The sequence below is a fragment of the Leucoraja erinacea genome, chromosome 26 (assembly GCF_028641065.1).
Source record: "Leucoraja erinacea ecotype New England chromosome 26, Leri_hhj_1, whole genome shotgun sequence".
Classification (NCBI taxonomy): Eukaryota; Metazoa; Chordata; class Chondrichthyes; order Rajiformes; family Rajidae; genus Leucoraja; species Leucoraja erinaceus.
This window is the reverse complement of record NC_073402.1, coordinates 5,688,710-5,709,273: the sequence shown is the minus strand read 5'-3', so window position 1 is coordinate 5,709,273 and position 20,564 is coordinate 5,688,710. Positions and strand designations below refer to the sequence as shown.

General features: G+C 45.0%; 2 protein-coding genes across 4 annotated transcripts in view; one reads left to right on the top strand and one right to left on the bottom strand.

The window, feature by feature from the left end:
- Positions 1 to 20,564, bottom strand: part of cdca8 (cell division cycle associated 8) — a 141,138-nt gene that overhangs the window by 53,547 nt on the left and 67,027 nt on the right. The gene's annotated exons all lie outside the window — the stretch shown is intronic.
- Positions 1,919 to 18,907, top strand: c19h1orf109 (c19h1orf109 homolog (H. sapiens)). 3 transcript variants are annotated; one of them, XM_055656061.1, is made up of 6 exons: positions 2,437 to 2,682; positions 7,908 to 8,097; positions 9,226 to 9,516; positions 11,328 to 11,507; positions 12,917 to 13,035; positions 16,399 to 18,907. In XM_055656061.1, exons 3-6 carry the CDS (start codon positions 9,245 to 9,247, stop codon positions 16,446 to 16,448), a joined length of 621 nt encoding a protein of 206 aa, XP_055512036.1. In that variant the 5' UTR covers positions 2,437 to 2,682; positions 7,908 to 8,097; positions 9,226 to 9,244; the 3' UTR covers positions 16,449 to 18,907. The 3 variants fall into 3 exon arrangements, with proteins under 3 accessions (XP_055512037.1, XP_055512036.1, XP_055512035.1); XM_055656062.1 differs by lacking the exons at positions 2,437 to 2,682; positions 7,908 to 8,097 and adding an exon at positions 1,919 to 2,036; XM_055656060.1 differs by lacking the exon at positions 7,908 to 8,097 and having other exon boundaries at positions 2,442 to 2,682.

Genomic DNA, 20,564 nt, shown 5'->3' with positions numbered 1-20,564 from the left:
ACCTGGAGTATTGTGTGCAGTTTTGGTCTCCAAATTTGAGGAAGGACATTCTTGCTATTGAGGGAGTACAGGGTAGGTTCACGAGGATAATTCCAGGGAAGGCAGGACTGTCATATGTTGATAGAATGGACGGCTGGGCTTGTATACTCTGGAATTTAGAAGGATGAGAGGATATTGTATTGAAACATATAAGATTATTAAGGGATTGGACACGCTAGAGCCAGGAAACATGTTCTCAATGTTGGGGGAGTCCAAAACCAGGGGCCACATTTGAAGAATAAGGGGTAGGTCATTTAGAATGGAAATAAGGAATAACATTTTCACCTTGAGAGTTGTAAATCTGTGGAATTCTCTGCCTCAGAAGGTAGTGGAGGCCAATTCTCTGGATGCTTTCATAGTTAGATAGAGCTCCTAAAGATCGCAGAGTCTAGGGATATGGTGAGAATGCAGGAACGTGGTACTGATTGTGGCTGATCAGCCTTGATCACATTGAATGGCGGTGCTGGCTCGAAGGACCAAATGGCCTACTCCTTCGGAACAGTCCTATTAATAAGCGAGTTCGGTATTCCGAAAATTGCAAGGAATCAATGTCAAAGGTCACTCGCGATAAACACCCCCGGCAACCGTGCTGCCGCATGCACACAGACCCGCGCCCCATCTGTAGCCAGGATCGAACCCGCTCCGCCGATCCACCACTAGACCATCCCCACCCCCCCGAGCGCCTCATCGCCGTCCGGGGGTGGCCGGTAATGCCCGGGGCGATCCCGGACCAACGGGACACCGGCCAGCTGCAGCGGCGGCCCAGGTCCACAGCCAGCGCCAACTCCAGCCCAACTCCGCCCACCTCGTTGGACCAACCGACAGCCCTGGACAGACGGAACACCGGCGTGTTCACAGCGGCGGTCCAGGCCGACAGCAATGTGTGGAGAAGAAACGCCAACTCTAGCTCAACTCTGCCTGTCTCGCCGGGTTAACAGACAGCCCTGGACTGACGGGACACTGGCCTGGAGCAGCATAGCTAGTGTTTCTATTATGCGCTGGCTGCAAGCCCGGTCCGCCACCGCAACGGGCCAGCGCCCCACCAGTCCAGGGCTGCCGGTCAACCCGGCGGTACAGGCAGAGTCAAGCCAGAGCCTTTCCTCTGCGCCGGCTGCAAGCCTGGGCCGCCATGGTAACGGACCTGCGCCCAGCCAGTCCAGGGCCACCCCGAACATCCCCGGTTGCCCCCGGATAGGGACGGGACACCCGGGAGAGGATGGGGTGGCCCAGCAGCAACTCAACAGCGCCTGCATCGCCGGAGACCCGGGCCCGATCCCGACCACGGACGAAACGCAGGTGTGCACCCACGCAGCAGCACAGCCGCCGAGAATGTTTATCGCGAGTGACCCATGACCTGGGCATGTGCAGTCGGAATACCCAACTCGCTTATTCATCTAGTCCTTCACTATCCTTTTTGCCATTTCTCACATTCGTGCACCAAATATTACGAGCCACTTTGCAGATGTTTTGAAGATCTTCACACGGGGTGGGATCTCTGTGAATTTTCCTGAGGTAATTCATGAGAGGTATTCGGTTTTAAATGCCACGTGAGCGTGAGATTCACGCATTTCACGCAATTCTTACGCTGATCACAGAATTTCTCACGCTCAAAAAATTAATTGAAATTTTCTTTTAAAAATAAAGAAAGTTACGAAGAATTCAATTCGCCCAAGGCTTCCAGATCTCCTCCACACTTAACAATGGGAATAGTTTTCTGTCGTCGGGTTTCCTGTAAAGAACGAGCAATTTGATTATCTTAAGCCCATCGCACACTGTTTAAAATGGCAATGTAACTGCAGTACTTTTTGGCGGGGAGGGGGAAAGTAGTTTCGTTTAGAGTCTAAACTACACATTCCCGTGCAGATGGTGTGATAGGTGAGACACGGCGATGGTCCCTCACACCTCCCACCCTCACCTCCAGCGACTCTGTGTCCATCGGCCGCTCTGTCCACACCGCATGGAGTTTTAACCCCGGCCCGGAGCCAGGAGCGGACCGGGTGAGTGGGGGCGTCGGTGCCGCCTCTGGAGCCGCGGGGACTCGATCCGCTCCCCCGGGTCACTGACCCTCACCTCCCACGGACCCCAGCTGGACACAGCAACGTTGCCAGTTCGGGAAACTTTGATAGCAAAGTTGACTGGAGAGGACTGTTTCTAGAAGATATCATTAGTGTTACGTTTTGACATTCAATGATATAATCCTCCTCTGGTCTTTCTCATCCTTCTTCCTTTCCTCTGATCCCATCTCTCCTCTCGGTTTTAGTACTATTTCTACCCCGCTTGAGCTTGTTTTTCTCTCTCTGACACTGAACGAAAGTTTCTCAGGGTTGAGACAGAAATGAGTTGTAGTTGGAGGCAGGGCAAGGCATGATGGGAGTTGTAGTCCCGGGTGGGGGAGGTTGTCGTCAGTGCGCAGGCGCTGTCCGCTGGGCCTGCGGGATGTAGAGCAGGCGCTGACCACCCGCCCGCCCGCCCTGGTGCTGCCGTGTCCGCCCGGGTTGTCTGCTCTAAGGTCTTTGGTCGTCCGTGTGGCCGGGTTATTAATGCGGCGCAACTCGGCTGCTGCTGGAGCCGGACCTCGAGCTGTCCGTGTGGAGTTTGCAGGTTCTCCCTGTGACCGCGTTGCTCCAGTTCCCTGGTGTGAAGGTGAGTGGGGAACTCGGGGGAGGTTGAGAAATAGGGGCAATAACATAGAACATGGGTCAGTGCAAATGGGTGTTTTTTTAATGAGGTATCTCTCATATATCCCCCATCTCGGGCACATCTGTCACATTGCTCCCTCTCTGGCACATCCATGTCTTGGGTACCACAGTACAGAGTGGCTTTTAGAACATAGAGGGGACAACAGTACCAGTATACGACCATGTCCTTCAGTCCGCAATGTCTGTGCCAAACATGGTGCCAAGATAAACTAATCACATCTGCATACATTTGAGCCATGTCCCTCCATTCCCTGCATATCCATGTGCCTATCTGAAAACCACTTAAATGCAACTATTGTGTCTGCCTCCACCACTACCTCAGGTAGCATGTTCCAGGCACCCACTGTCCTGTGAGTAAAGAAAAACTAGCCACTCACATTTATAAACTTTGCAATTTTTACCTTCAAGTTATGCCCTCTAATTTTTGGTGAACAGTCTGGATGTGGGATGAAAGTTTGCTTGTAGGCTGGTATTTATGGTCCATTTCTAATTGTACGAGCCAAGGGTCAAAAGTGTTTAATTGTCCTATGTACTGGCTACAGAGAAATTGTTATTTGCATCAGCTTTACAGGACCATTAATGCAATACCACCAGACAGACCGCCATCTGAAGAAGGGTCTTAACCCAATCTGTCACCCATTCCTTCTGTCCAGAGATGCTGCCTTTTCCGCTGAGTTACTCCAGTTTTTTTGTGCCTATCCCCGTGTGTAAACCAGCATCTGGCAATGGTGTCAGTGTCCTCCAGCGCTGCTCTTGCCACTGCAAGCCATGTCTGCTCCGCACACTCGGCTTCAGTGAGGCCTCCAGTGGCGCCCAGTCCAAGCGATCCCTCAGCTGCTGCAGGACCTCTAGCGGTTCACCGACACCTCGACCCATGAAGGTGCCTTCCATAGAAACTGCTCTGTATGCGAGCCCACAGCCAATCACTAGCATCGATCCTCTCCTTCATCCGCTGCCACCATCTTGAGTGGTGTGACAATAATAAATCAATTCCAATAACAGAATAAAAGATGCAATAATGCAATAAATTAATAATCAGTAATACTGGGTACTAGTATTAATACTATCAGTAACACTAGGTGAGAGAAGCCAAGGGCTATCTGAAGTTAGAGAAGTTAATGTTCATACTGCTGGGGTGTAAACTACCCAATCGAAATATGAGGTGCTGTTCCTCCAATTTGCGCTGGGCCTCACTCTGACAAAGGAGGAGGCCCAGGACAGAATGGTCAGATTGGGAATGGGAGGGGGAGTTGAAATGCTGAGCCACCGGGAGATCACGTCGGTTAAGACTGACTGAGCGGTGGTGTTCAGTTAAATGATCGCCAAGCCTGCTCTTGGTCTCGCCGATGTAGAGAAGTTGACGCCTGGAACAGTGAATACAGTGGATTGGGTGGAAGGAAGTGCGTGAACCTCTGCCTCACCTGAAAAGACTGTTTGGGTCCCTGGATGGAGTCGAGAGGGGAGGTAAAGGGACAGCTGTTGCATCTCCTGTGGTTGCAGGGGAGAGTACCTGGGGAGGGGGTGGTTTGGGTGGGAAGGGACGAGTTGAGCAGGGAGTTTTGGAGGGAACGGTGTCTGCGGAAAGCAGAAAGGGGTGGAGATGGGTCGAGACCCTTCTTCAGACTGGCTGAAACATCACCCATTCCTTCTATCCAGGGATGCTGCCTGTCCTGCTGAGTTACTCCATGGTATTGGACTATTCTGTTCTCCAGATTATAAAAAAATTAATATGAAAGTTGTGAAACGTGGAAAATGAATCGCATTTAAAGGGCCACCATATACTGAGTATCTTAAGGAAGAGGAATAACAGAGCTCCTCTTTTTGCTCTTTTTTCTAGGGGAAGTGTTTATTCTGGTAGATGTGGAGATGATGCTTTCATTTCAAAAGTAGACTTAACACAAGGAAGTAACTCTTAGATCCTAGATACAAGGAACTGCAGATGCTGATCTCATCTACTGTATCCGTTGTTCCAGGACTCCTATATATCGGTGAGAGCAGGAGAAGAAAGGCGATTGTTTCTTCTCTCAGTCCACCTTGGCCTACGTGATCTCCAGTTGCTAAACAATTTAATTCCCATTCCCATACTGACCTTTCTGTCCTGGGCCTCCTCCTCCCTTGTCAGCGTGAGACCAAATGCGAATTGAAGGAACAACACCTCATATTTCATTTGAGCAGTTTACAACCCAGCAGTTTGAATGTTGATTTCTCTAACTTCAAGTAACCCATGCATCCCCTCTTTTTCCATCCCTCCCCCACCCTAGTCGTCATACTAGTTTCACTGTCGTCCTGTTTAGTTTCATTGTCTCGTGTGTAACTCATTGTCATGCAGCCCACAGCCAATAATGGACCATTATGGGCTCCACCTTTCCTTGATCATCATTACATTTTTGCATTCATTTGTTCCATATCTCTCTATATTATTGTAGATGTCTCTTGTTTCCCTTTCCCCTGACTCTCAGTCTGAAGAAAGATCTCAACCCGAAATGTCACGTATTCCTTTTCTCCAAAGATGCTGCCTGACTGGCTGAGTTACTCCAGTATTTTGTGTCTATCTCCATTTAAATGTACATTTTATTTATTTGTTGATTGCCTCATTATTCACAATGGCAGGCAGTGACTAGTGGGGTACCGCAAGGCTCAGTGCTGGGACCCCAGCTATTTACAATATATATTAATGATCTGGATGAGGGAATTGAAGGCAATATCTCCAAGTTTGCGGATGACACTAAGCTGGGGGGCAGTGTTAGCTGTGAGGAGGATGCTAGGAGACTGCAAGGTGACTTGGATAGGCTGGGTGAGTGGGCAAATGTTTGGCAGATGCAGTATAATGTGGATAAATGTGAGGTTATCCATTTTGGTGGCAAAAACGGGAAAGCAGACTATTATCTAAATGGTGGCCGATTGGGAAAGGGGGAGATGCAGCGAGACCTGGGTGTCATGGTACACCAGTAGGTGCACCTGCATGCCTACCATTGAAGGTAGGCATGCAGGTGCAGCAGGCAGTTAAGAAAGCGAATGGTATGTTAGCTTTCATTGCAAAAGGATTTGAGTATAGGAGCAGGGAGGTTCTACTGCAGTTGTACAGGGTCTTGGTGAGACCACACCTGGAGTATTGCGTACAGTTTTGGTCTCCAAATCGGAGGAAGGACATTATTGCCATAGAGGGAGTGCAGAGACGGTTCACCAGACTGATTCCTGGGATGTCAGGACTGTCTTATGAAGAAAGACTGGATAGACTTGGTTTATACTCTCTAGAATTTAGGAGATTGAGAGGGGATCTTATAGAAACTTACAAAATTCTTAAGGGGTTGGACAGGCTAGATGCAGGAAGATTGTTCCCGATGTTAGGGAAGCCCAGGGCAAGGGGTCACAGCTTAAGGATAAGGGGGAAATCCTTTAAAACCGAGATGAGAAGAACTTTTTTCACACAGAGAGTGGTGAATCTCTGGAACTCTCTGCCACAGAGGGTAGTTGAGGCCAGTTCATTGGCTATATTTAAGAGGGAGTTAGATGTGGCCCTTGTGGCTAAGGGGATCAGGGGGTATGGAGAGAAGGCAGCTACGGGATACTGAGTTGGATGATCAGCCATGATCATATTGAATGGCGGTGCAGGCTCGAAGGGCCGAATGGCCTACTCCTGCACCTAATTTCTATGTTTCTATAACTGCAGCAATTTGATGTCACTATAATTCACAATCCAAATTGTTATTTTGAAGATTCATAAGATCATGTGATAGTAGCAGAATTAGGACATTCGGCCCATCGAGTCCACTCTGCTATTCAATCATGGCTGATCTATCTCTCCCTCGTAACCCCATTCTCCTACTTTCTCCCCATAACCTCTGACACCCGTACTAATCAAGAATTTATCTATCTCTGCCTTTAATATATCCACTGACTTTGGCTCCACAGCTTTCCTTTTTTCCGTGGCATAGAATTCCACAGATTCACCAAACTCTGACTAAAGAAATTCCTCCTCATCTCCTTCTTGAAAGAACGTCCTTTAACTGTGAGGCTTTGACCTCTACCCCTACACTCTCCCACAAGTGGAAACATCCTCTCCACATCCACTCTATTCACTCTATCCAAGCCGTTGACTAATCTGTATGTCTCAATGAGATCTACCCATCCTTCTAAACTCCAGCGAGTATAAGCCCGGTGCCGTCAAACGCTTATCATATGTTAACCTACTCATTCCTGGGATCATTCTTCTAAACCTCCTCTGGACCCTCTCCAAGGCCAGCACATCCATCCTCATATACGGTGCCCAAAATTGCTCATAATATTCCAAATGCGGCCTGACCAGCGCCATATAGAGCCTCAACATTACGTCCCAGTTTTTGTATACAAGCTCTCAAAATAAATGCTAGCATTGCGTTTGCTTTCTTTACTACCGATTTGATTTGCAGATTAACATTTTGGGAATCAGCACCAGAACTCATAAGTCCCTTTGCATCTCCTATTTCTGGATTCTTTCCCCATTTAGAAAGTATTATCTATTACTTTAATAGGGCGGCACAGTGGCGCAGCTGGCGCAGGGCTCCTGGCCTTACAGCGCCAGGAGCCCAAGCTTGAACCTGACCTTGGGTGCTGTCTGTGTGGAGTTTTTATGTTCTCCCTGTTTTGCCTCACCACTATCTACCAGCTATCTCCCTTCTATTCCATCAGTCTGAGGAAAGGTTCTGACACGAAAAGTCATCTGTCTGTTTTCCTCCACAGATGCTGCCTGATCCACTGATTTCTTCTAGCAGTTTGATTTTTACCAAATGATTCTGTATTTTGCTATGAGCTTACCATGTGCATTTCTTAATTGGAGAATTCAATGTTTCTTAAAGGGTGGCAAAGTGGCACAATTGTGGTAGAATTGCTGCCATACAGTACCAGAGACCCAGATTTGAGCCTGACTATGGATGCTGTCTGTCTGGAAGTTGTGATTTTTTTTTTTCCCCTATGTTTCCATGTGTTTTCTCCGGGTGCTCTGGTTTCCTCCCACACTACAAAGATATGTGTGTTTTGTAGGTTAATTGGCTATTGTAAATTGAATGTAGGGTAGTGCCTGGGTGATCACTGGTCGGTGCTGACTCTGTTGTTCGGGCCTGTTCCCATGCTGCATCTTTAAAGTCTAAAATCTAAAAGTCTAATGTTCCCAACCAATTGTGATTAATGTAGAAACAAGGAAATGCAAATGCTGGTTTACAAAATAAGGCACAAAGTGCTGCGGCAAATGCGAGCAGCACCTCTGGAGAACATTGATTGGTGACGTTTTGGGTCGGGATCCTTCAGACTGGTTGTCATGGTGGTGGGGAAAAAGCTGGAAGAGTGGAGAGGCATGACAAAGTCTGGCAGTAGGTGCACATAGGTGAGGATTTTATTTTATTTGGTAGGTGGTTGGACAAAAGCAACGGATGAAAAGATAAAAGGTATGAGATAAGGATATAAGATGCGCTAAATGTGAAGCCAGAGGCATGATTATGGGGGGAAGGCGCAGGCGGACAAATGAGAAATGGCTGTGCATCCATGTAGAACACAGGGAGGGAGGGGAAAGGAGGGGTGGAGGGTTGGGGTTGTTTGTAGGTTAGTTACCTGAAATTGGAGAGTTCAATGTTCATGCTGTTGTGTTGGAGTTAAGAACTGTAAAAGGTGAACACTTGCATGTGTGGTTCATTACTTTGAGAGCTTGCCATCAGTGATTAAAACATTGAAAGGCAAAATCTAGATTTATATTTTGCATGGTGTGGTGTAAATGTGATTATATTGTCTGTTTTATGCCAAAGGGATCAAATTAATGCCAGTGCATGATGGGGTGGAAGGAAGGAGAGTGCACCAACATCTAAGTTTGAATGACAAAACACAATGGAGGAGCTTTGCACTGAACTGATACCAAGTGTTTATCCTATAGTTGATGTCGACCATTTTATATAATTTTGACTGCAACATTCCAACAATTTAAAACAAACCTTTTTTTAATCTTTGTTTGAAGTGCTTTTAATAGTTCAAGAGATTACATTTAAATGGTAGCTTTGTTTCCTTAGTTTACCCCAAGCATACTTCATTGGCAATCAGGTACTTTACAAATGTAGTCACAGCTATGGTGTGTTTTGCAATATAGCATTTTTATGCTAAATTTTTGCATAAATCTTTGACATGTGCAGTTAATTAATTCAATTAATTAACGCTTCATGATTTAATTGGTAATGGGTTGCTAAATAGCAACAAACATTGTGTCAGATAGAATCTGTGGGATTAATTTTTAGAATGGACCTTTTAACTCAAATCACATACTTTTTTTCCCCCCACAATGGAAGAATGTCCAGCTTTTGTTTATTTAACCATGCACTATATAAAAAATATCTATAGCGTGCCAATCAATACATTAGGCAAACATTTTCACATTGTTGAGCTAATTAAGCATTTTCCTTAATGGTGTTTAATCCCAAGATGCTTGATTTCATAGGTTGGATTTATTACTGCACAATTCTCTATTTAGGTTGCTGCAAGGGAAATTAATGGCTCAGAAACAAGCATTGCTGGCTGTTCATCAATCCCTGGAGAAAAGCTTCAAGGCCATTGAGAAGCAACAAAGTTTGTGGGACAGTACGTTGTTGGAATGCACTAATCTCCTGAGCTCCTCGAGTAATCTGGCCGAGCAACTCCGGGCATGCAACAACGTTGACTTCAAGACGACACCCTTTCGAGAGTTCCCTGATCTGAAACACCGCCTCAAGTACAAACTTACCCAGGCAATGGAAATCAATTTGGAAAATCTTGAAGAGAAAATGTATGCTTCATTTTGAGCAACTATTGATAATGATGCCTAAAATGCAGTGTCCTGTTTATTTGTGTAATGGTGAAATTAGACAAAAACTACCAAGCAAAGGTAGAAATAATTCATTTTAATGAGGGACACTGATGTCTCAGGCACGGCAACTGGCTTGGAATGAGTTACTGGCCCCAAAAGACTGGAGAACCTGAGAAAAATACAGCAGTTATAGGAACCTAGTTTGTGCTCATCCAATTGTCATGTTGGATTTGGTGAAAGAAAATATTTTCTGTTTGAGCATTTTTGAAAATGCATAGTTCCTTGTTGCAGCCAGCAAGGTTGAGTACAGAATAAAGCTATCTGGTTTTGTGGCAGATACTTGCCTGAATGGTAACTCTATGGAGCTTAACATCCAGCATAACACCATATTTTAATTGGCATTTTTCTCTTCAGAGGGTTAATCGTATTTTTGATTTGGCATATCTGAAAATCAGTTCCCCTACCTGACAGTTGGATGAACACAAAGTTCAACAAGCCTCCTATAATTGCTGTATTTTGCTCAGCTTCATGCCTTTTGGGGCCATTACGGTGCTCCAAGCAAGTGTGGTGCACAAAAGGTCAGTGTTCATCCCATCAGTTGTGGGATTTGCACTTCTCATGAAATGTCACATTGCCCCATGTACTTTAGTTGCTGCAAACCTGCATTGGACTTGCTGAATTAAAAGGCAACACTATTAACTTTGGTCCCAATGTGTAATAGTTATTGCTCAGGCTATATACTGACAGATTACTAATGCAGGCTAATGTTTAGAACAAAACAGAAACTTTATTTTAGTACATCTCTTTGAGGAAGCTTTTATCATCTTTGAGATGTAGAGAACTACATATAGATAATGTGCAGGAAGCAAAGTGAGAATTTTAATTAAAAATCCACCCAAAAAAAATGCAATTGTTGTCTGCCTTGGTAGCTGAAAAGTATTTGTTGGCTTGAATACTGAGAAAGTTCCTTCAAAATTGGTTAAACATTTGAGCACATGATGATACAGTACCATCTAAAAAAAGGAAATTGTTGATACAGCTCCTGCTCAAATGATGATTCCTCTGGACCTATAATCTGACTAGTTTTCAGCACTGCTAGATTAAACTATTTCACAATGCATGAAAACTGCTAAAGAAGAACTGTAAATGTTTAATTTTGAGCATTTTCAAAACGTTGAAATGAATTTCTAGTGATGCAGAGTCATCTTATTTCTCATGAAGGGAGAGCCTAGAAGGAATGCTCCTTCTATAAACTATGTTGTCACAAGTTCACAAGTTATAGGAGTAGAATTAGGCCATTTTGCCCATCAAGTTACTCTGCCATTCAATCATTGCTGATCTCTGCCTCCTAATCCCATTTTCCTGCATTCTCCCCATAACCCTTGACACCATTTCTAATCAAGAATTTGTCTATCTGCCTTAAAAATATCCACTGACCGTCTCCACAGCTCTCTGTGGCAATGAGTTCCCCAGATTAACTACCCTCTGACTAGAGAAGTTCCTCCTCACCTCCTGTCTAAAAGAGTGCCCTTTAATTCTGAGGTTATGACCTCTGGTCCTGGACTCTCCCACCAGTGGAAACATCCTTTCCACATCCACTCTATCTATGCCTTTCATTATTCTGTAAGTTTCATTGAGGTCCCCTCTCAACCTTCTAAACTCCAGGCAGCAGAAGCCCATATGTCAAATGCACATCATATGCTAACCCACTCATTCATGCAATTGTCCATGAGGCTTTTATTGGAATGAGAACGGGGAATTAATTGTGTGCTTTCCTCCCATCTTTTAAGGAATGTTCTACAGAGGGTGCGAGACACGACAAGTAACCAAGTGGCAACGTGCTTCCAAATGTATGAGCTACATGCTGACACAATTGGTTTAACTTCAGTACTTGAGCACTCCAGTCTCTACCCTTCTGTGGCAGATATGCTGGAATGGCTTCAGGACATCGAACGGCTTTACCAAAGCCAGTATCCTTTTGTGCATATCTAAAGTTCAGGGAGCTTGCTTCATGGCTGACACTGCTCCATCTGCTGTAATTTCACTAGTAACGTGGGAGCTGCAGTTTGTAAATTCCTATTTCTTGAAATGGAAGAACTGGTATAAACCAACTGTGAAGTCTTGATCATTGGAACAAAATCTGCAGATGGTACGATGCAGTGAAGACATTTAATGGTGGCACTTTTGTTTAGTTTGGGGAAACAGGCCATTCGGCCCACTGAGTCCGCACTGATCAGCGATCCCTGCACACACTATATCCTACACACACTTGGGACAATTTACACTTATACCAAGCCAAATAACCTGTAAACCTGTACGTCTTTGGAGTGTGGGATGAAATCGAACCTCTCAGAGAAAACCCACGTAGTCACGGGGAGAGGGTACAAATTCCGTACAGACAGCACCCGTAGTCGGGATCGAACCTGGGTCTCTGGCGCTGTAAGACAAGAACTCTACTGCTGTACTGATGGGAATAATTTCCAGCCAGTAGCTCCCATCCCAAGATAGAAACAGGAACACCGTAATGATCTGTTTTACATGTACAGGAAAAAACTGCAGATGCTGGGTTAAATCAAAGGTGGACACAAAATGCTGGAGTAACTCAGTGGGATAGGCAGCATCTCTGGACAGAAGGAATGGGTGACATTTCAGATCGAGACCCTTCTTCAGACTGTTCAGTATGAGAAGGATCTCGACCCGAAACGACACCCATTCCTTTTCTCCAGAGATGCTGCCTGTCCCGCTGAGTTACTCCAGCATTTTGTGTCTACCTTCGATCTGTTTTAGTTGTTGGAGCCAGAGCTTTCAGGTGACATTTTAATCACAATCTCTGGGTGCAGTTTCCTAAGCCTATCATTGACCATATCACCAATGACACTCAGTGACCACAGTACAGAGATGACTTTTATTTTATTATTTTCGAGACACCCGCTCCTGTTTCACAGTGAACTATGAAGATTATACCAGCGACAGTAGTAATGGAGTTCACTCTCCTGCCCCCATTTTAAGTCCACCGCAACTTGTTTTACCAAGCAACCGCCTCTCAAGGTTATGGGAAGAAACTGCAGCACCTGATGGAAACCTATGCAGTCACAAACCCCGCACAGACAATACCCGAGTCATGATCGAACCTGGGTCTCTGGTGCTGTGATGCAACACTTCTACCAGCTAAGCCATTGTATTGTCCTGACAGAATATTTCATGTCTGTCTTCATTAACTATATAACTCAGCCCTAGCCTCTGCCTGTTATTAGTTTCTTGTCCTAAAGCTAAAAAATAAATTTAAGGTGGTTATGGAAGATGAAGGTCGTGATTGAAAGATTCATCTGGTTCTCAAATAATTAGTTATTCACACCATTTTCTTTAACAATCACACAAGGTATCTTGACAGGAAAATTCTGCTTCAGAACATCAACTGTGATAATCTGCAAAATATTCAAGCTCTCCCACAATCCTGGAACAGAGTGTCAGAACAGAAGGATCAAGACTTGATTCAAGGTAATTTGGACATTCCTTCATTCTGTTCCCATCTTCTTTAAGCTCCTAAGCTCCAGCAAAGGAATGGCAAGTTGGATGGGCTACTGCACCTGAAGCTAGTACTGCTACTTTGAATGGCATTGGGGATAAAATTAGGAGGACAGAAGTTCCATTGTTTTATAGATACAAAATGCTGCAGTGACTCAGCAGGACAGGCAGCATCTCTAGATAGAAAGAATGGGTGACGTTTCGGGTCGAGCCTTCTTCAGACCCATCATTTTATGTTTGAAGACCGTTCTGCAACGGAAAGAGAGGTCAGCCGGGATGATACAAACACGACAAGGATGAGGATGGGTCAGAGGAGAGAGGCTCGGGCGAAGTAATGTGGGGGGGGATAATAGTTCGGAGGGAAGGGGTAGGAGAATAGCGTGGTTAGAATAGGGGGGGGGGGTGTGAAGCAAGACCCAGTGGTACCATTGTGGAGGTGGTACTTGAAGTGGTAGGTGGCAGTTCCCTGTTGGAAGGGGGAGAGGTACGAAGTGGTTTTGAGTCTGAAGTAGGGACCTGACCAGAAACGCCACCTATCCATGTTCTCCAGGGATGTTGCCTTGACCCGCTGAGTTACTCCAGCCTTTAGTGTCTCTAAGAGGACAGAAATTAGTTTAAATCTGAAACCAGTACCACAGAATTACACAATTTAATAAGGGACAGGCTTTTTTACATAGATGTAATTTCCTTAAGTTGTGTTCAGCTGTTTCCTCATTTTGCTGAGATTGGGATGATTTCTCCACCACTTAAACTCAGCAATCTACAAGAAAACCCAAGTGTTCCAACCTTTTAGGGCTGGCATATCTGATATATCATTATCATTTCACCATAACTGGGTGAACCACTGCATGGGCATTAATTGAAGATATATTTAAACATACCTAAACAGGTTAATTGTGGAACAAGCTGTCTGAGGAAGCTGTTGTGGTAGGAACAATTACAATGTTTAAAAGGCATTGAGTCAAGTACACAGAGTAAAGGTTTAGAGATATCTGGGCCAAATGTAGGCAAATGGCTCAGATAAACATCTTAGATGGAAACAAAAAGCTGGAGCAACTCAGCGGGACAGGCAGCATCTCTGGAAAGAAGAAATGGGTGACGTTTCGGGTCGAGACCCTTCTTCAGACTGGTTAGAGATAAGGGAAACGTGAGATATAGACGGTGATGTAGAGAGATATAGAACAAATGAATAAAAGATGAAAAAAAGTAGTAGTGATAAAGGAAACAGGCCATTGTTAGCTGTTTGTAGGGTGAAAATGAGAAGCTAGTGTGACTTGGGTGGGAGAGGGTATGGATTTCAGTAATGCATTCGACAAGGTTCTGCATGGCAGGCTGCTCTGGAAGGTTAGATTGCATGGGATCCAAGGAGAGAAATCTGAATGGATAGCAAATTGGCTTCATGGAGGGAAGCAGAGGGTGATAGTGGAAGGTTGCTTCTCGGGCTGGAGGCCTGTTACTACAGATGTTGTGCCTCTTTCAGTCAGTAGCTGCAGGGAACTATAAATGCCGGTGAGCTTAACATCTGTAATTGAATTGGAAAGTTGCAAGAAAGTATTCTAAGGGATAGGTTATACAGCGGGACAGTCAGCATGGTACGTGGGTGAGAGGTTGAGTCTTACAAATCTGATTGATTTTTTTTTGAAGACGTGGTGCAAAAAGGTTGCCCGCCGGGAAGAAGCTTTTCCTCGACCTGCTGGTTCGGCGATGGAGAGACCTATAGCACCTCCCGGATGGTAGGATGGTAAACAGTCCATGGTTTGGGGTGAGAGCAGGCCTTCGGCGATGCTGAGCGCCCTCCTCATTGCTTTGGGACAGACCAAGGAGGGAGCGAGGAAACCGGTGATGGTTGGGCATGAGGGCAGAGCTGTGGATGTTGTAAACATGGATTTCAGTAAGGCATTCGACAAGGTTCTGCATGGCAGGCTGCTCTAGAAGGTTAGATTGCATGGGATCCAAGGAGAGAAATCTGAATGGATAGCAAAGATGGCTTCATGGAGGGAAGCAGAGGGTGATAGTGGAAGGTTGCTTCTCGGGCTGGAGGCCTGTTACTAGTGGTGTACCTCAGGGTTCAGTGCTGGGCCCATTACTGTTTGTCATCCACATCAATGATTTGGATGAGAACATACAGGGCAGGATTAGCAAGTTTGCTGATGATACAAAAGTAGGTGGTTTTGCAGATAGTGAAGATGGTTGAGAATAATTGCAGCAGGATCTGGATCGATTAGCCTGGTCGGCTGAGGAATGGCTGATAGAATTTAATGCAGAGAAGTGTGAGGTGTTGCATTTTGGGGCTACTAACAAGGGCAAGACATACACAGTGAATGGTAGGCCTCTGGGTAGTGTTGTAGAGCAGAGGGACTTAGGAGTAGAGATGCATGGTTCCTTGAAGGTCGAGTCACAGGTAGATAAGGTGGTCAAGAAGGCTTTTGGCACATTGGCCATCATCAGTCAGAGTATTGAGCATAGAAGTTGGGAGGTCATGTTGCAGTTGTATGGGACATTGGTGAGACTGCATTTAGAATATTGTGTTCAATTCTGGGCATCATGTTATAGGAAAGATATTGTCAAGCTTGAAAGGATTCAGAAAAGATTTACGAGGATGTTGCCAGACTAGAGGGTGGTGAGCTATAGGGGGTGATTGAATAGGCTGGGTTCCTTGGAGCGCAGGAGAATGAGGGGTGATCTTATAAAATCATGAGAGGAGTAGATCAGGTAGATGCACACAGTCTCTTGCCCAGAGTAGGGGAATCGAGGGCCAGAGGACATAGGTTCAAGGTGAAAGGGGCAAATATTTAATAGGAATCTGAGGGGTAACATTTTCACACAAAGGGTGGTGAGTGTATGGAACAAGCTGCCAGAGGAGGTAGTTGAGGCTGGGATTATCCCAACGTTTAAGAAACAGTTAGACAGGTACATGGATAGGACAAGTGTGGAGGGATATGGACCAAGGGCAGGCAGGTGGGACTAGTGTAGCTGGGACATGTTGGCCGGTGTGAGCAAGTTGGGCCGAAAAGCCTGTTTCCACACTGTATCACTCTATGACTAGTTGTGGGATTAGGAAATGTGGGTCTCTATCGTACCATTAGTAAATCCATTCCCAAATCAAAGTGGTTGACTAATAACTATTTGAATTGACCAAGATGTATCAACAAAACAAGTGCCCACTTGGCAGTGACGGCCATACACTCAAAATGCGGGGAGGGGTGAGGGGAAACTCAAACCATTTTACTTTATTAAAACCGAATTGGTTGAAAATCTTTAAACTGGGGGGAATAAGATATTTGCGCAGCTTTGTTTTGTGAAGAGTCACTAACATTGGCCTTTTTTATGATGCAGATACTCTGCTCAAGGTGGCATTCTTCCTGGAGTCTCGCCAAGGATCCTAATAGCTGCGCCTGTTCACTGGAACCCCTGGTTTAGTTTTCTCCTTAATGCCAAAAGAAGTGCCTCGTCGTGTGCCGAAGCAAAAGGTGGCCGTCAGATTGATTTTTACATGCTCTATCTTATCCCGAATGAGGTTTAATTGAGCCTCGACTGCAAGCATAGTTTGTACTTTACCTTGCCTTGAGAATCTGTTTGTCATATCCCTGTCTTAGTGTACCCCACTGTCTAGTACTTCCCCATCTTCTAGTCCTGCAGCAACCACTAAGGCAATGGGTATACATATCAATAATGCCATGTGGGTGGAGATATTTAAAATGGCAAATTGTTCTAGTCCTTGCTGCTCCACTGGCCATGTATTGCAATTCAAATGTGTCCACTGGAACATAGATTAAAGACCAACTTACCCAGAATAAAAAAAACAGCACGAAAGCCTTCAACATCCAGCCAGCCATTTCAGGAAGACTAACCACTGTCTATACTGTAAGCACAAGCTCATTATCCAGATTGAACAATATAAGGCATTCATCCAATGTTTGGAAGAAGTTCCTCATCAGTGGCATCACATCAGTCCCTGGCTACAACTTTCCTCAAAGATGGTGGACAACCCTCAAAAACAGAATTTCCTCGGGTCAAGGGAAAATGCAGCCACCTGCTCCACCAATACTTGACCCCATGTGCAAATGTGGTCGTAATCTCAAACTCTGGAATAGATCCACCCACCCAGAAAGATCTGGTTCAGGGCCCCCCCTTGTTTTTACACTGGGGCTCAATCCTTCAGTCACGAGGATTGGAAGGAGAAAGAGGAGGGCAGACCATTGGCAGAATGAAAGCTCCTGGCGGTCACCGCAGAACTGTGCAAGAGCGGACCTGACGGCTGCAGAAAATGAAGTCTCAGCGGGCCGCCTGTGGCCTTGTGCGGCGACTGGCCTAGGTTCGCCGCTGCAAAAAAGGGTTGCTGCCAGCAGGGGGAAGCTTAAAAGCCTTGAAGACCAGAGGGTCGAGGAGGAAACTACTAGCGACAGCAGTAGGAGAGGGACTTCAAGGTAGGCAGCAGGAGGAGCCCCAGGGACACAGAGGCGGTCGGGCAAGGAGAGGGACTTCAGGTTGTGGGCATGCAGCAGCCTGGGGCTAACCTGGATCGGGGAACTCCAGTACTCCCAACATGTGGACTGGACTTTGTACTTTTTCTTTGTAAAGGGTGCCAAAATATGGTAATTGTGTATTTGTGGGTGCAAAAGAATTTCACGGTGCCGTGCATATGTGACAATAAAGACCCATTGGACAATGCAGGGATTCCTCTTCTCTGGTAAGCTCACTGCAATATGCTAGTAAGTGAACCCATAACTAACTGGCTTTACAAAAATTAAGTTACATTTACTGCATATACAATCATCCACACTTCCTTGTCCTCTAGGAAATATTGGTAGAATGGAACTGTTCTGCGAGCCAGTGGAGACTTAATGATCTCAATGGCCTTCTTTTGAGAGAAATATGAATACAAAACTATTTGGCTTGGCATAGACACTGGGCATCCAGAGAGACTTGTACAAAAGAAGGTTAGAAACCCCACCAGCAGAAGGAGGGGGTGCAGAAGAGGTTTACCAGAATGCTGCTAGATTAGAGGATATTGGCATTTGGGTTATGGAGGCAGATAGTTAGATAGACACATGGATATACATGGAAGGATATGAACTACAGATACCTGCAGGCAGAGATTAGTTTATATTGGCATCATGTTCGGCACAGACTTTGTGGGCGGAAGGGTCTGTTCCTGTGCTGTACTTCTCTATCTTCTGTAATAGACTCAGGGTGCTTTTAAGCCTAGTTGGTAGCATCCTGCCTCGGAGGTAGAAGGTTGTAAAATCTAATTTTTATGGGAAAAGGACACAAAGCGCTGGAGTCACTCAGTGGGTCAGGCAGCATCTATGGAGAACATAGATAGGAGACATTTCAGGTCTCAAACTAACAATGCAACACCAAGGAAATTCTACACTTAGACGTTGTCCGTTAAAAGGCACACAGCCATCGGCCCTCAATACATTCTTGCCTCCATTCGGCTGAGCACAAAGGATATCTTGGGGGGAAAAAATATATGGAAGACAATCCAGTGGGTTGTATGTCCATAAGAAGTAAGTCATCTTTCATGTGTTTTAATAGATAGAATGTTCGGCTCCAATAGATCGATGGATCTGACCCTTCGAGGTTTCTCTAGGTGTTGCGTGAAATTAGATTTGTACACCCAAGTACAGTTAATGAAAACACATTTGCTCTTTTGAACCAGCAGAAAGCCATGAATCTCATTGCACTGCAACAATTAAATGAAATGGGTTTGCTTGCCTAAATTATTAGTGTGCTATGTTGACAGGGTTTTCAAAATCAAATTTTCATCTGCTTTGGCAAGTTGCCCCAAGAGTTCTGTATTGAATGTCACTCATAATGAATTAAAATAAGCCATGGGGAATTTGTGGCTGGACATTTTGGATATATTTACGTCTAATACATTCTCAGTGCAGGCTGTTAGAAAATAGTAACTGTATCTGTTCAGCAGTTTAACCATCATTAATGCCCCATTTGATTGATGTCAAGCCAATTTCAAATGTCGCTGCCGTAATGCATTGTATTTCTTTCATTACATTGTCATTAGCTTTTCATTTGAGTTTTTTTTAAACAGTCGATGTAGCATTCTGACAAGGAACAGTTACTTTGAATGCTATTATTTATTTTTGAAGGCTTGTGCAAGCTGTCTTACAAAAAATTGAGTTCACACATTCATCATGTAAAGCTCACCTTTGGGAAGCTGGAAAAACATTTGTGGTGGTGCCCCTTCAAGAGAAAGAAATGAGTTCGTAAGGTGGAACTCTGGTGAAGTTTAAAAAAAAAAGCATTCACACCTCAGTTTGCTGTGATGCACCAGACAGCAATGTGGAACTGGCTGCAGAAAGGAGTATTGACTGATTGAAAGGTACAGCGTGGAAACAACTTCACCCGTTCATACTCCTTCTATGTTATCCCACTTCTACATCCACTCCATACACACTAGGGGCAATTCACAGAGGCCCATTTATTTACAAACCTACACGTCTTTGGGATGTGGGAGGGAACCCACGGGGTCACAGAGAGAATGTGCAACCTCCACACAGACAGCATGCGAGGTCAGGATCGAACCCGGGTCTCTGACGCTGTAAGGCAGCAGCTCTACCAGCTGTGATCGCTGGTAACCTCTCATTTCCAACACCAACTCCACTTCTCTTTCGACTGCCATGATTGAATCAGCCTCCAATGCCTCCTTGCTACATTCCAGATCCTAATGGCTTGTTTTCTTCCTGTGCTGCTTTTGCAAATCCCTTCATTCTCTGATTTCTAATCCTTGGCCATAGGAAGTTTCAACGGGCAGAGTCTTGGACAGACATGAATGAGGGCAGAGGGTCTGTACTAGTTACAGCAAGTGGTTGAGTAGCATTGGTGGGTAGAAGGGACCAGCAAATTTAATGTCACATTTAATCAGCTAAGGATGAATCAAGCTGTCTAGACTTAGTCACATTTAGAGATACGACGTGGAAACAGGCCCTTCGGCCCACGGCGACCAATGATTACCTATTCTGTAGTTCTATCCTGCACACGGGCTAATTTACAGAAGCCAATTAACCTACCTGCATGCCTTTGGAATAGCAAGAAAATGTTCTCCTTTGTTCTTTCTATTTAGATGTGTATTTTCTTTTGTGTTTTATTACATGAAAATTGTTTATATTCACACATCTCGCAAAAAAAAACAATTTTTTGATGGTTTTAGATATTTGCTTGGTCCAATGCTTTAACAAGGATAAGCAGCAGATGGCGCTATTGTACTATAAAACACATTGCAATACATCAGCGGCAAATTGCCAGACCCAAGTTATCATATGCATTTATGCAGTGTTTTTCACAATGTCAGAATCTGCTAAAGCAACTCAAACCAGAAAATACTTATTGCAATGGAGTCTCTGTTGTAATGTATGAATAGCTAACCTACATACACTAAGATCCCACAAGCACCATTCAGTTGAATGATTGATTGAAGGAACAGCATGGAAACAGGCCCTTTGGCCCTTCGAGTCTACACCCGTCAACCGTTCATACTA

What these genes read in the sequence shown, in the direction of transcription:
- c19h1orf109 (XM_055656062.1), top strand. Translation starts at nt 9,245, where the DNA reads ATGGCTCAGAAACAAGCATTGCTGGCTGTTCATCAATCCCTGGAGAAA. An exon ending in GAACGGCTTTACCAAAGCCA is followed by an intron (nt 11,508 to 12,916) that starts GTATCCTTTTGT and finishes CAATCACACAAG; the next exon opens with GTATCTTGACAGGAAAATTC. An exon ending in GGATCAAGACTTGATTCAAG is followed by an intron (nt 13,036 to 16,398) that starts GTAATTTGGACA and finishes TTTATGATGCAG; the next exon opens with ATACTCTGCTCAAGGTGGCA.